The 13,852-nt window shown below is 48.1% G+C and overlaps 9 protein-coding genes across 9 annotated transcripts; 4 read left to right on the top strand and 5 right to left on the bottom strand.

Moving 5' to 3' along the window:
* Positions 1 to 424: 424 nt before the first annotated feature.
* On the top strand, positions 425 to 1,906 carry N7520_003207 (GNAT family N-acetyltransferase; the record flags this gene model as incomplete). Its single annotated transcript, XM_057137142.1, has 1 exon — positions 425 to 1,906. The coding sequence occupies one exon, from the start codon at positions 425 to 427 to the stop codon at positions 1,904 to 1,906; it is 1,482 nt and encodes a 493-aa protein (XP_056999828.1).
* Positions 1,907 to 2,423: 517 nt separating this feature from the next.
* Positions 2,424 to 3,613, top strand: N7520_003206 (uncharacterized protein; the record flags this gene model as incomplete). The annotated part of the gene is made up of 3 exons (XM_057137141.1): positions 2,424 to 2,525; positions 2,584 to 3,013; positions 3,063 to 3,613. 3 exons carry the CDS (start codon positions 2,424 to 2,426, stop codon positions 3,611 to 3,613), a joined length of 1,083 nt encoding a protein of 360 aa, XP_056999827.1.
* Positions 3,614 to 5,088: 1,475 nt separating this feature from the next.
* N7520_003205 (uncharacterized protein) lies at positions 5,089 to 5,745 on the bottom strand (the record flags this gene model as incomplete). Its single annotated transcript, XM_057137140.1, has 1 exon — positions 5,089 to 5,745. The coding sequence occupies one exon, from the start codon at positions 5,743 to 5,745 to the stop codon at positions 5,089 to 5,091; it is 657 nt and encodes a 218-aa protein (XP_056999826.1).
* A 745-nt stretch (positions 5,746 to 6,490) lies between these two features.
* Positions 6,491 to 6,772, bottom strand: N7520_003204 (uncharacterized protein; the record flags this gene model as incomplete). The annotated part of the gene is made up of 1 exon (XM_057137139.1): positions 6,491 to 6,772. The coding sequence occupies one exon, from the start codon at positions 6,770 to 6,772 to the stop codon at positions 6,491 to 6,493; it is 282 nt and encodes a 93-aa protein (XP_056999825.1).
* Positions 6,773 to 6,940: 168 nt separating this feature from the next.
* Positions 6,941 to 7,627, bottom strand: N7520_003203 (uncharacterized protein; the record flags this gene model as incomplete). The annotated part of the gene is made up of 1 exon (XM_057137138.1): positions 6,941 to 7,627. One exon carries the CDS (start codon positions 7,625 to 7,627, stop codon positions 6,941 to 6,943), a length of 687 nt encoding a protein of 228 aa, XP_056999824.1.
* An 859-nt stretch (positions 7,628 to 8,486) lies between these two features.
* N7520_003202 (glycosyltransferase family 8 protein) lies at positions 8,487 to 9,528 on the top strand (the record flags this gene model as incomplete). Its single annotated transcript, XM_057137137.1, has 3 exons — positions 8,487 to 8,517; positions 8,560 to 9,001; positions 9,060 to 9,528. 3 exons carry the CDS (start codon positions 8,487 to 8,489, stop codon positions 9,526 to 9,528), a joined length of 942 nt encoding a protein of 313 aa, XP_056999823.1.
* Positions 9,529 to 9,695: 167 nt separating this feature from the next.
* N7520_003201 (carboxymuconolactone decarboxylase family protein) lies at positions 9,696 to 10,310 on the bottom strand (the record flags this gene model as incomplete). The annotated part of the gene is made up of 1 exon (XM_057137136.1): positions 9,696 to 10,310. One exon carries the CDS (start codon positions 10,308 to 10,310, stop codon positions 9,696 to 9,698), a length of 615 nt encoding a protein of 204 aa, XP_056999822.1.
* Positions 10,311 to 10,981: 671 nt separating this feature from the next.
* Positions 10,982 to 12,667, top strand: N7520_003200 (FMN-dependent alpha-hydroxy acid dehydrogenase; the record flags this gene model as incomplete). Its single annotated transcript, XM_057137135.1, has 5 exons — positions 10,982 to 11,006; positions 11,060 to 11,118; positions 11,173 to 12,400; positions 12,455 to 12,528; positions 12,581 to 12,667. 5 exons carry the CDS (start codon positions 10,982 to 10,984, stop codon positions 12,665 to 12,667), a joined length of 1,473 nt encoding a protein of 490 aa, XP_056999821.1.
* Positions 12,668 to 12,852: 185 nt separating this feature from the next.
* Positions 12,853 to 13,726, bottom strand: N7520_003199 (uncharacterized protein; the record flags this gene model as incomplete). Its single annotated transcript, XM_057137134.1, has 4 exons — positions 12,853 to 13,253; positions 13,319 to 13,445; positions 13,507 to 13,601; positions 13,654 to 13,726. 4 exons carry the CDS (start codon positions 13,724 to 13,726, stop codon positions 12,853 to 12,855), a joined length of 696 nt encoding a protein of 231 aa, XP_056999820.1.
* Positions 13,727 to 13,852: the final 126 nt, after the last annotated feature.

Here is a 13,852-nt window from a genome sequence, read left to right as displayed (position 1 = left end):
CAAGAATGAAAGTGGGATCCAATCAGACGTAAGATTTTACTACTCATCGCATGTTGAAAGGTCCATAGACTGATGGCCATTGATGGTACTGTTATCGCTGACCAAATGGTGTGGTTTGTATGGTTTAAGGGTTTTGTGTTGTGGCATGACGGGAGAAGGTGGTTGTGTGCGTCATCATTGACATTTTAACCACTTTTTCTCCCTACAAATTGATTCAACTTTTAGTAACTTTTCTTTTGACCATATGTGGCCATTTGGACTTCAATTAACTTGATTTGATTTTCTGACGGAAAATTTCCAAGTTGTTGAGTTGCGGAGCTGCAATCAATTCCCCGCAGTGAGGGGCAACGGACAAAAAGAGTCTCGTGCGCGCGTCATCTCAAGTCCTGTAGAGAATTGAGATTGAACTCCTCGCACAATCATCATGAGACACAACACTTGTCACCTCCCAAATGGCATGACATTTAGCGTGTCGCCAGTCTTTGGTGGGGTCACGTTCAAATCCAACGATTTGAATGTTCACAACTCCACCTTCCCGCCGGGATGGACGATCATCATCCACAGCGAAAAGACCGCCAAGCAGCCAGAGGAACAACGAGGTCGAACTGGCTCAGAGGAGGGACGTCCATCTTCCAGCGATGGCGACCAGAATATCTCCCGATTTACCACCCCGACGTCACGGCGCGACTGTCTTTACATCTCCTACATCGTCAACCCACCGTCTAGCGACTTTAAACCGGCCTCCTCGCCCACTCGCCACATTGCCATGATGCTCTGGGCGACCTTGTGGTGGTACTTTCACGAACCGGAACCCGATCTCCATCTGGACAATGCGGCATGCAGCGCGACCCCGAGCGGTGGACGTCCGAAGGGGGAATGGCGGGTGAATATCAAACGAGAGGGGATTTTCAAGGGCCGGAATCTACTCCAAAAGCTGGAGCGCATGAGTCTAGTTACGAGCGAAGACTCCTCGGTCGGACTGCAACCCGTTGAAACACGGGATTCGAGCAGCTGGTCGAACATGTTCGTCAGCCGACGAAGCTTCTGGCAGCTAGATCCGCGTATCTTTCTCTTCACGCTGACTCCGCGAGGAGGAGCTCCATCCCCTTCTCTGACCCCGTTCCAATCCCGGCATGCTTCGCCAGCGCGGGATGGCCTTCCTTCCTCAACGGTCCTGTCGCCCACCGAGGCAACATTTCATACTGCCAGTCTCGGTCCCTACACGTCAGTCGGTCCCTTCACATCTGGCAGCCATCTTCCAACGTACTACCCGCCCGCACCAACACAATATAAGTTCACTAATGGTATCCGGCACCCGATTCGTCCGAAGCCACCGCGTCAGGGGGAAATTTTCTATACGCGGTATATCCCGAGTGTAGAACAATATCTCACATTCCGGATCCCGTTCGTGCCGATGACGAAGCCCGAAATGGCACCTGGCAGTGACAGCCGGCCTTCCACGCCAGTCAAAGTAGTCGCTTCGTCCGTGACGGGTGTCGAGCAGCATCTTTGGCAGGACATCCCGTCGGATTTGGATACCCTGCATAAGTGGATGAATGAGCCCCGTGTCGAAGCAATGTGGGGAGTCGGGGGCCCCAAGGAAGTACAGGAGAAGTTTCTCTTGACTAATCTGACGAGTCGACACAGTTTCCCCGTCATTGGGTGCTGGGATGGGAAACCATTCGGCTATTTTGAGATCTACTGGGTGAAAGAGGATCCACTGGGTCGTCTGTTGGATCGAGTAGACAATTATGATCGAGGCATTCACCTGCTTGTCGGCGAGCAGGAGTTCCGGGGGGCACATCGAGTGGTGATCTGGTTGACAGCTCTGGTACACCATTGCTTTTTGAGTGATCTGAGAACGGATTCGGTGGTTCTGGAGCCGCGAGTTGATAATATAAAGTAAGAAATGAACAATTCTTACTGGACGATGAATGCTAATCCATATTCAGGCTTATCAACTACCTCCAGCAAGTTGGCTTCCATAAAGAAGGAGAGGTCAGCTTCCCGCATAAACAGTCCGCTGTGATGAGGATCAAGCGCGAAACATGGGAAGCGCCGGCTCTGTAAGAGCAGAGAAGTTGACCATATCATGAATAACGAATTGTTGCATTGTTTTCGCTTTCCATCTGGGCCATTGGCTGTGAAGACATAGACGAGTCATTTCGTTCCAGAGTACAAATGCATTCAACATTGAAATAAGCCTTCAGCCTTTGGCATTTTACTTACTACTGGTTTCCAGTAATTACTTTACCACCTAAAAATAATTGAAGTGGGGATGTGACGCCAAGCATGTATGAACCTCGGCTCTTTTAGCTGTATCGCTTACCCGCTGAAAAGTGGTGATCGCCGTCATCCGAACTCCGCTAGCTAATTACAAGTCCTTTCCTTCTCCTTTCTTTTCAATATCTCTTTTGAAAGCCATGACAAAACACAGCACTCTTTTTGAACCTCCGCCACAGGACGAGTCCAGAGCTCTAATCGAGAATGTGCTCGACTTGACTCCGGTGGTGGACCTCGGCCCCGTAACCACCCCTTGCGCAAATTACACCAGACCAAAGAACTAACGTACCATTGTCATAGGATGTCTTCACGAACACTCGCCCACTATGGCATCCTCCCGGGGCTCGAGGAATCTACGGTGGCGCCGCTATCGCCCAGTCCCTTTCCGCGGCGATGCGCACCGTCCCCGCCGACTTTGCCGTCCACAGCATGCACTGTTACTTTGTCCTCGCCGGTGACTCTGAACTACCCATCCTATACCATGTCGAACGTGTGCGCGACGGACGGAGCTTCATCACCCGAACCGTACAAGCCCGGCAACGGGGCCGTCCAATCTTCACAACCACACTCAGTTTCAGCCGAGTGGGCAGCGGCGGCGAGAAAACATTGAACCATTCGACTCCAATGCCTGATGTCTCACTCCCGGCGGATGCATTACCGGGAACCGTCCAGGCTCTTAGCGACGCCGGAGGTGGTCCATTCGAGTCAAAGAAAGCGGGTATCATCAACCGTACGTTATATCCTCCCAATCGATGACATGGTAGCTCACCATAACGCAGGCACTCAGAACCCCGAAGATAAGAGAGTACGGCGATTTGTCCGGGCTCGTAGCCGTATCTCCGATGAAGGAGGTTTCCAGGCCCACTTATCCGCTCTGGCGTATATCACCGACAGTTTCTTCATCGGAACGGTCTCTCGTGTCCATGATATCCCTCGCTTCTCATCCCCAGCCGACCTCGAAAAGCTTCTTAAGGCACTTAAAAACCCATCCGATTTGGACGATGAAGATATTACAAAGGCCTTCAAGGAGTTGAAAGAGGAAGAAGCGGCAGATCTACGACGTCAACTCGAAGGAGCCTTAAGTAACGCCAGTAAAGAGGACCATAAAGAAGTAGGCATGATGGTCAGTCTTGATCATTCAATCTACTTCCATAATCCCCGAGCTTTCCGCGCCGACGAGTGGATGTTCCATGAAACAGAGAGCCCATGGGCCGGAGAGGGACGTGGTTTGGCGATTCAGAAGTTCTGGTCGCAAAACGGGACATTGATTGCCACATGTACCCAAGAGGTATGTACTCGTCTCCCCCTCCGTCGAATTAACTTGTACTAACCAGATAAAAGGGTGTTGTGCGATTAAAGCAGGACAAACCTCCACTGTCCAAGATCTAGACTAACATTATATAGTCGACCCTTCGTTTGTGAATATTCTTACCTTTCTCCGTACATATTTCAGCATAAAATTCTGTTACGCTCTGTTGCCTATCTATTTGACTTGATTTAAGACCGAATGCGGCGAGGACAGAATATGATAATATCGATTTACGAGTATGAAGCCATAAAGTTAACGTTAGACCAGCCCATTACTATGTGGAGAGGTCCTGGGCTATTGTATTGAGCCATATAAATAACCTAGGTCATACTTAGCTTGGTCCATTCAAAACTCGAACAACCTGATGGGTCAATTGCACACTATGATCATGTCAAATAAAAAGACTATGACAAAAAGATAGTCGCGCCCGGGATCGAACCGGGAACCTTCTGAGCATATAGAGTTATCATGTGAATCAGAAATCATGACCATTAGACCACGCGACTTTCTGATGTAATCCACCCCTATTTTCTGTACTATAACCTAAATTCTATCTTGGACATTATCATAAGTGCTTGTTTCAAACCTATTTTTCAGCCATGAAAAAGAAAAGATATAAGCTTCAGCTTTAATAGACAAGGGCTGTATAGCTGTAGTATCAGGGAAATTCCCCACCTCCAAATAAAGAAATAGGAATTCAAAAAATTAGTCGCGCCCGGGATCGAACCGGGAACCTTCTGAGCATATGGGACTATCATGTGAATCAGAAATCATGACCATTAGACCACGCGACTCTTATTATGTAATGTGTTCCGTATTTTTTACTAACAACATATGCTACTCTCCGTATTCGACATATGATCCATCATCACTTCCGCTTCGCCATAATAATATTAAGATACAAAATCAATAGTTGACTTTATTGGAAATATGAAGTCACTGTCCTGTGGGTACAAAAAGAAAAAAATTTCTTTTGAAAAAATATACGATTGATAAAAAATAGTCGCGCCCGGGATCGAACCGGGAACCTTCTGAGCATATGGAGCTATCATGTGAATCAGAAATCATGACCATTAGACCACGCGACTCTTGAATGAAAGTTTGCCCAAATTTGGCTATATGATGTATAACTAGTCCGCATCTGAGTTTAATGCATGTTCTATCTCATAGTCCCCAATTTCGTCTCCCAATTCACCTCTCTTATATATGTATTATTTATTGATCTACATCTATTCAATCTGTAAAGTATGGTAGTAAAAACATTAATCAATCATTAATTGTTTAGAATATCATATCATGCTATGTATGCCAAATACTTTTACATGCACAGATATATATGTAGAAAGCTTAATTAATATTCACATGTGTGCCCATCGACATCCCATGACATTTTGAAAAGTATTTGCCTGCATTCTAAGGTTGAATTAAACAACAAGCCTGAGGAATTCCTACATACATAAAGGTTAAAGGTTTGATTAAATACCTAGGTAATTTGTTTAATCTGTTATAACGTGGGAGTTCTCTGGATCAAAGGAAATCTTCCGCTTTGCCTCCCAGATTTTGTACGTCTTCAGCGGAGTCCACTTACGCCTCAGATGCTTGAGGTCGGAAATTTTAACACCGTAGCTTTTCCCAAGGCCTAGTAAGCACCGCTGGACGTAAAATTGAACTGCCGAGATGTCATGTTGAAAGCGTGACATTCTTGCCTGAGTGTCTATGCTTCCATCAATGAGGAAGTATTCAAAGAGTATGTCGGCATCTTCCAGCTGCAGGTTGATGATATGCTTATGCTGAAGTAGATAAGATACCAGTGCCGTCCTCTGATTCTCACGGACTTCAGCATTAGCCATTGCGAAAGATGTGGTCTGGTCAGCAGAGGTGCTCGCTTGGGTAGTGTTCAGCAGAGATTGGAGGCTATCTGCAGCAGCGAAGAGCTGTAGATTGTTTCCTGGTAACGCCAAGTCTGACAACTGAGAAATTGAAACGTTGCTGAGACGGAGGTCATCTAGATAGCGCAGTGCTGCAAACAGTTTGAGTAGATTTGAGCCTTCTTGTAAGTGAGACACCAGCATGTTCTCCTGCCAGCCGGGAAGTTGCACCTCAAGGAGCACTTTGAATTGGTCCTTCGACCACCCAGACAGTGTGGTTAGCATATCGACCAGACTGACGGGTTTATCCCGCCGTCTGAACCACTTAAGAAGCTCCAACACGGCTTTGCGATTTACCAGCCAAATTGATCGCGCAATAGGACATAATCACACACTTGAGCCAGAATTATCCGGGCGAGGGCTTGAAAATTGACTTGCTGGAAAAGCCGGTTTATCGTAGAGATATCTCCGGCCTGTACATCGCCGAAGAATTGGATCTCATCAAAATCAAGCTTGAGAACTTGCATCACGGTATGTTGCTCTATCGTTTTTGGAATGGAAGAAGCAGGATCGCGAACCACACTCTTCATATCCCGCAGTGCCCATCCAGCGTCCATCAGACGCTTCCAACTCATTATCGGTCCAAAGTACTGGAAGGACACTTGTAAAGGTCGCTCTCAATGAATGAGTGCGTCAATTCGGTGTACTGCTGCAAAGGTATGTTGAATATTTGGCTCACGGACGTAATTCGGTACATCTGTGAGAGACTAGCCATGGTGAGTGTCGAGTGTCCATTGAGATGTGCAGCTTTCAGAAGCTCTGAAAATTCTCTGGTATTCACATTCATCGCAACCATCAATTCATTGGCAACATTCTCAATAGAGACTTCGGTTTCAGGTCCAAGATAACGCCCCGCAGCGTCTTGGTGTCGGAACACACTATTAAAAAAATGGCATTGAGGGATCAAGAAGAGGCGAGCATAAAGAGACCCAGGTCCATTCGTGTCCATATCAGCCTAAAGAGGCAAGAGTCAAGCAATTTCTTGTTGGCAAAGCTCACTGAGTCGCTTGATGCTTGCAATTTCTTCGACCCAGGCCGCTGAGACACCTTCGCTAGAGCTTTCAGTACATCGTACAAGAGAACTGAGTGTGGCATCCAGCAGGTTGGTACTCCACCCTAGCTTCCGCCTGAGGCTCAGAAAAGCCTGTAAATCGTTGCAGACCTGCTGGGTCAAGGTTCCATGTGGGCTGATCCAAATGGAGCTGCAGAGACGCAATTTCGCCAGGTCACTGCAAAAGAATCGAGCCGCCATCTTCAGCAGTCAAGATGAGTCGACCCCCTATGAACTGCGTACGAAGGACTTCACTTCCGCGATATCTTGCAAGGATAAACCAGTGCATGGCATCAGCTCCCGTGGAACGTTAGTCAGACCATTAGAGGTGTCCATTTTCAGCATTTCTTCATCAGTGGCGGACCCCCATTAGCATGCCACTCCTTGATAGCGAGGACAATTGGAGGGGAACCCAGGGGGAAATGCGGATTGGTAAATTTCCGTCTCAAAGCGCTCGCCTGTGATGGCAATCAAATCCTCCTCTAGCAATCCCAGAGTCTCTGTGGCGATGGAGCGTCGTAGCACTTGATCTGCTAGACTTGCAAGATTCGTATTGGAGAAAGACTGATAGCTAGGCCATCTCTTGCGGATAATCTGATGGCAATTTCCCATTGCCACACGAGGATCCGCCAAGTTAGTGCCCATAACAGCTAGCAGATGCCTTGTGCGGTCCACTGCTCGATTGTAAGGGAAGACGGTCGCTGGGTAGACCGCCGCACTGATGGCTCGTTCATGGACCTGAGTTTTTACGTGATCTAGCAGTTGCAAGAACTGATCAGTGGCAGGAGAAGCGGCAATCGGGCTGAGCATACTGCGGTCGGCATGTTGACCAGGGAGCTTCGAATAGATATAGGCCTCCATAACTTCATTCACCAAGTCGATATAGGCTAGGGATACGTTGTTATTTGCGTGGGATAGGTCTAAATATTCTAAATCGGCACGGTGATCAAGAAGTTTGCTCAGGAAGGTTCCTCCATTCTCAAGCGTCACTTGTCCTAGGCTCTCCAGCAAGTCTGCGAGATACGCCGCGGGACCAGTTGATCGATTTGTGATCATCTGAAACGATATTTGTCGGTCGGGACTTCCCGCTATCCTGTATGAAAGTCAATATTGGTTCGAATAAGAAGATGTGATAGTTTGTCGATGTGGTGCTTGCCTGGCCTTGAAATGTCATAGTAGTAGGTCTGATGTTGTACAGAACCTTGGATGAGATGCTCGGGGATGGATCAAAGAAGAAAGTACTAAGATCAATAATCGGGGAACTCACGCTTGTATTGCATTGTTTGGCTTTCTGCTCCTAAGCCCTCGGCCTAAGTTGCCACAACTTGTGGTGCTGTTTGAGTCTCACGCGGGCCATAGTGGGGCTTGAGTTAAATAGGTCAACGTTGGCGATAAAGAGGTCGGAAGAAATATGTAAAAGACAAGCCACCCCAGTAACTACTCCTTCGATCAATTAGCAATCCCTAAATCCCCACTTGAGCTAGCGTGGGTTAGCGTGGAATCGCCTCGCCCGACAGTCTTGGGGCCCTAGCAGCTGTGGGGAAGGAAAATTCCATAGCCTGATGATTGCTGGGAAGGGAAAGATTGCAGTCAGTGACAAGGCTTATGAATTACAGATGAGTTCTGGGAGGTAGGAAAACAGATTGAGAAGTTGAAGTTGAAGTTGTTCTCATTGTAAACAAGAAGATCACGTCATATGAAAGTTGATAAGCGATAAGAGATAAACATAGTAGATCAAGGAACCATGTGGCTTCTATCGTTCCACGATAACAACATCCGTACCCCTCCCATCAGCAAGCACTTCAGCCTTAGGTCATTTATCTGCTTGAAATTCCCAAGAAGCAAAGTGCTCAATTGAGATTCATTGATCTGTAAGCTCAATAATTATAGCAATCTAATGGCTATATCATCCAATATGGCTGGGGACAAGACACGTCCGAGCAAAGGTTTGCGCTACTCCATCAACTCCAATGACACCTAAGTAACAGTCGCAGTATGGACAACTCTCATCACGAACATCGCCTATCTGCCGGGCCTTCTGACTCTGGACTACTCGCTCAAGAAAGTGGGCTCCAAGTATCCACTTGTGGCTCTGTACACAGATTCATTCTCGGCCGAGGGCCACAAGGCCTTGGATGCGCGCGGTATCCTCAAGCAGCATGTTCCCCAGCTGCTGCCATCCATACCAAGAGAATATAAAAATGACCCACGTTTCTATGACTGTTGGTCAAAACTTGCCTCGTTCTCCCTTGTGCAATACGACCGTCTGGTTCAGCTCGACAGCGATATGCTTGTTCTCAAAAACATGGATGAACTGATGGAATTCGAACTCGACCCGCCCTCTGCTGCCGGTAATGGCAATCGAGTCTTTGCAGCTAGTCCTGCTTGTGCTTGCAATCCGCTCAAGAAGTCCCACTATCCTTCAAATTGGTATGGGGAAATCTATTCTGTCAGTCTTGAAGTTTATATCCAGTCTAATCATCGACAGGATCCCGGCGAATTGTGCCTACACCACTCAACACTCCACCCCGGACATCGCACAAACTACTGGCCCGGGATCGGACGCTGGCTTGGGCATACTTAACGGCGGCCTTCTAGTCATAAACCCGTCGAAGGAAATCTACGACAAGATTGTGAACCAGCTCGCCACCCCGGCCACGTTAGAATATGATTTCCCGGATCAAAACCTCTTGGAAGATATCTTCCGCGGACGTTGGGTATCACTTCCGTACAGTTACAATGCGTTGAAGACTCTTCGGTGGGAGGGAGTGCACGATGCCATCTGGCGTGATGAGAGTGTGAAGAATGTGCACTACATCTTCAGTCCGAAGCCCTGGGATGAGTGGGCAGAAGGCAAGACGGCCCACAGCAAAGATGCATTGCATGCCTGGTGGTTTAATGTGAACGGAGAGAGGTTAAAAGAGGAGGAGGAGAAGGGCATCAAGGATGAATTGTGACCTGACTCGATGCGCTTATAATAGATCTTTACCTCTTCCATGAGCTTACATACACGATGTGTATTGAGGAACTACCTAGGTAGTCCTGGAAGTGGACATGTGTTGATAGCACCACTTTGTCATTTTCTATATACATATTTTGGACACATGCTATATCTTTCAACGCCTTATTGCAGCGCCGCAACCAGCTCATCGACGCTCTTCATTTGACGATCGTTGTTTTCACCCACATCAAGCGCCACCAAAAACCGACTCACACAGTTATATCCAGCAATACCAGTTGTCAGCTCAACAATCTCACGATCATTGAATCCAACATTCTGCAACTCGATGAAAACCTCCTGGTCAACCTTGACAGTCACAGTCATTTGATCGGTGTAGCGTAGCACCGCCCGTTGCTGGGGGGTAAGTGGGCTACTTTCCAATTGAGAGAGATCACCCTTTGCAGTCGACGGCAAAGTGCGGCAAGCATGTAGCTCTTCGGGCTTAATGCCACCCTTGAGTGCAAGCGGCGCATGGGCATTCCATTCGTAGACGGCATCGTTCAGTACAGCTACACGGCACACAGCCAACTCCAGGATACCAAGATCGACAATTGTGCGGGTGCGGATGGCACCAAGGAAGCTGTTCCAGCCATCGGCGACGGGTGGGCTGTGGAGGAGGGATAGATCGAGGGGGATCAATGGACGAGGGTTTCGGCGGGCGGCGATGCGGTTATAGATATCAGCCGTGTCGGCGGACGCATCGGCAGGTGGGGTATTGGGGGCGTAGGGGAGACGCATTGTGAAGGAACTTGAAGTTTTCCAAGGTTCAAATGTATAATGTATAAGGTTCAATGGTTCAAATGTTCAAATGTTCATTCAGTGATGGAAGGAATACTGAACGTGACGTGGGTTTGAACCGCGGGGCTTACCGAGTGGTTCCCACACGGCGGATAAGCCTTTTACCAGTACAAACAGAACAGAGTTGGGATAAATCTGTAGATGCAATGTTCCAATGTTGGTCTAAATTCATAATCTTGATCCAAAGACCAAAGATATTAATATGTTTTCTGAGATAGATAACTTTCTTGAACTGGTACCCAGGTATCAATTAAAATACATATTATCTCAGGTAATCCTAGCCTGAATTACATAGATATCCACTCAGCCAGAACCATATACTTCTACCATACTTTTATAGTCTAGGTAGAGTAAGGACTACATCCATTCTGTAGAGGAGGACAATTTCATGTGGAGAAAGAATTCCGGGGATTTTACAAAAATTGTTCTCCAATTTCCCCACCAATGACGTTCAAGGGATTCTAATGCGGCATTTGAACTTGCCTCGTTGGGCCTTCCAGTCGCCGTTCAATTGACACCCCCACACTTTTGTGGTCGGCGATTTCTCCGATAACTTGTCTTTCCTTTATAATTTCTTCCCTGGAGCATCCAACTGGCTCCAATGATACAAAATGGCAGTATTCGACGCAGCAGAAGGTATGCCATATTCTCCGTACTTCCTCCTGCGCCCATTTCTGACGTCAATCTAGTCGCAAAGCACAATACTCGCGAGAGCTGTTGGGTCGTCCTATATGGAAAGGTCTATGATGTGAGTCTTCGTTGCCCCTTATGGAACCTATGACCATAGCTGACCCTAGAATAGGTGACCGACTTCCTGTCAAGCCACCCCGGTGGTGCCAAGATTATTTTAAAGCTTGCAGGGAAGGATGCTACCGAGGAATATGATCCAATTCATCCTCCGGGTATTCTGGAGGAAGAACTCAAACCGGAGCAATGCCTCGGAACTGTGGATATGGGCACATTGCCCAAAGAAGCCCCGGTTGAGACACAGGAGCCCGCGCAAGGACCTCCCCCTATTGAAACCCTTCTCAATCTAGATGAGATCGAGGAGGTTGCCACCAAGCAAGTGAATAAGAAGGCATGGGCATACTACTGGTCCGGCGCCGATGACAAATTTTCCAAGAATTTCAACAACCAAGTCTATCGGTCAATTCTTCTCCGACCACGAGTGTTCAGAGACTGTGAGCGCTGCGACTTCTCCAGCACCGTGCTAGGTCATAAACTGGGAATGCCACTTTATGTGTCTCCTGCTGCCATGGCCCGTCTGGGCCACCCATCGGGCGAGGCAGGAATTGCAGAGGCCTGTCGCAGTTTTGGTGCCATGCAGATCATCTCCAATAATGCATCCATGACCCCGGAGCAGATCGTGAAGGATGCCGCCCCGGACCAAGTATTTGGATGGCAGCTCTATGTACAAATTGATCGAAAGAAGAGCGCGTCAATGTTGGCGCGTATCAACAAGCTAAAAGCAATCAAGTTTATTGTTCTGACGTTGGACGCTCCCGTCCCGGGAAAGCGGGAAGATGATGAACGAAACAGCATGGCGGGAGCGGCACCAAGTGGAGTGAAGGAGGCCGACAGGTCCAAAGGAACCCCTGATGTATCTGAAGCATCAGGAGGTGTGGGCAAGACTCTCTTTGCAGGCACAGACCCAACCTTGACCTGGCGAGAGACTTTGCCTTGGTTAGCCAGACACACAGATCTGCCCATTGTCCTCAAGGGTCTGCAAACACATGAAGATGCTTATCTCGCATCATTGCACACTCCACAAGTCAAGGGAATTATTCTCTCCAACCACGGTGGACGAGCATTAGATACAGCACCACCAGCGGTACACACCCTGCTAGAGATTCGGAAATACTGCCCCGAGGTTTTCGACAAGCTCGAGGTCTATGTGGATGGTGGAATCCGTCGTGGCACCGATATCGTCAAGGCGCTCTGTCTGGGTGCCAAAGCAGTGGGCATTGGACGTGCTGCTCTCTGGGGACTGGGAGCAGGTGGTGTGGACGGTGTCCGTCGGGTATTGCAGAGTATGTTATCTTGTCACCTTTCCTGAACCAAGTCTCATTCTAACCATCTCACAGTTCTGTCCGATGAAAGTCAGACATGCATGCGTCTGCTTGGAGTGGAAACAGTGGACGCTCTCGGACCTCAATACGTAAGTTCAAACTGTCCTGGTCTTTGTGACGAATCCTGACTTGAATCCCCAGATCAACACGCGCATGACTGAACAACAAATCTTTGACGGACCCTCGGGCCTGGAATCTTTACGACATGATTTCCGAGCGAAACTTTAGATGAGTAACATTTGCAATGTGAAGATCTGGTCTATTCGCTATGTAAACTTTTGTTTTCCGCATGTTAATACCATGAACAAGATTCGAGCGACTTATCTTCCCCTTTGGCGTACATTGCTGTAACTATTTGCAGGAACAAGAAAATGACAGATGAGTTCATAACTTCATATCCAACTGAAAACCCTTTACATAAAGTCGTCAAGGAAATCCGGGTCCCGGTCCTGGTTGCTGCTGCCCTCCATGTTCTCCTCACTGAAGATATCATCATATGCATGGTCCTTCTGCCACTTGAGTTGTTCGCGCTCCCTCTTCTCCTGCTTCTCCTTCTCCTTCAGCTGTTCACGAGCCTTCCGCTCGAGTTGGCGCTTCTTCTTCAGATATTCCTCCTTCTCGGCGCGGAAATCGGGGAACTTCTCGACACGGGTCTTGTTGAGTCGGTTGACGATCGGGTTCTCGCGTGCGCGCACGAGCACCTTGCGGACAAGCTTCGGGTTGTGGAACGAGACTTGTCCGGTAGCCATAGAGCCATCTTTCTGTAGGTTGGACCATGGTGTGTAGATGATTGTTATATTATCCTTCTTGTTTCCTATGCCCCATAATTAGTCTTAGCTTTAGCCGGGGACTGGAATTGTTCGCAAGGCATCGACTGACCCTCAATCGAATTGGCTTTGGTCAACTGTGCGCAATCCTCCAAAAGCTTCTCTGGGATCTGATCCCACGTTTCTCCATCCCGTAAGCGTACGTAGACGTGAGCGCTGGACAAGTTATCGACGTGGAACTAGACGGCTGTTAGAATGATCGCGTAGGGGATAGTTACGCAGGCACTCAAGAAGACCGACCCTATTGAGAGTTGTTAGTCTTTGGAGAGAAGGCAAATCAATAGCGAACACGTACCAGACATCTGACTCCAATCCAAACTCGATCAAGTCCTCATCTAGCGAAACTGTTAGGCGCATTCCTTTCGGACAGGTTTGTGGGTGGCATACTCTCGAACTTGTCCTTTCCAACGTAGATGAACGCAGGCGGACTGACAACGTTTGAGGTGAAGTAGTAGACCATCTTGGCGCTTCCTAGTGCCTCACACGTTCAACCTGTTGACCTTGGAGAATGTGACTCTTTTCGTGGGGGAAAGATTTACAGCTTAGTCATCACTATATACAAGCAAACATTCGCAAGTCGACGCTA

The sequence above is a fragment of the Penicillium odoratum genome (genome assembly GCF_028828045.1).
Source record: "Penicillium odoratum strain IBT 22623 chromosome Unknown utg000002l_segment0_segment0, whole genome shotgun sequence".
Classification (NCBI taxonomy): Eukaryota; Fungi; Ascomycota; class Eurotiomycetes; order Eurotiales; family Aspergillaceae; genus Penicillium; species Penicillium odoratum.
Note: the sequence above shows the minus strand (reverse complement) of the source record. Positions and strands in the feature narration are given on the sequence as shown.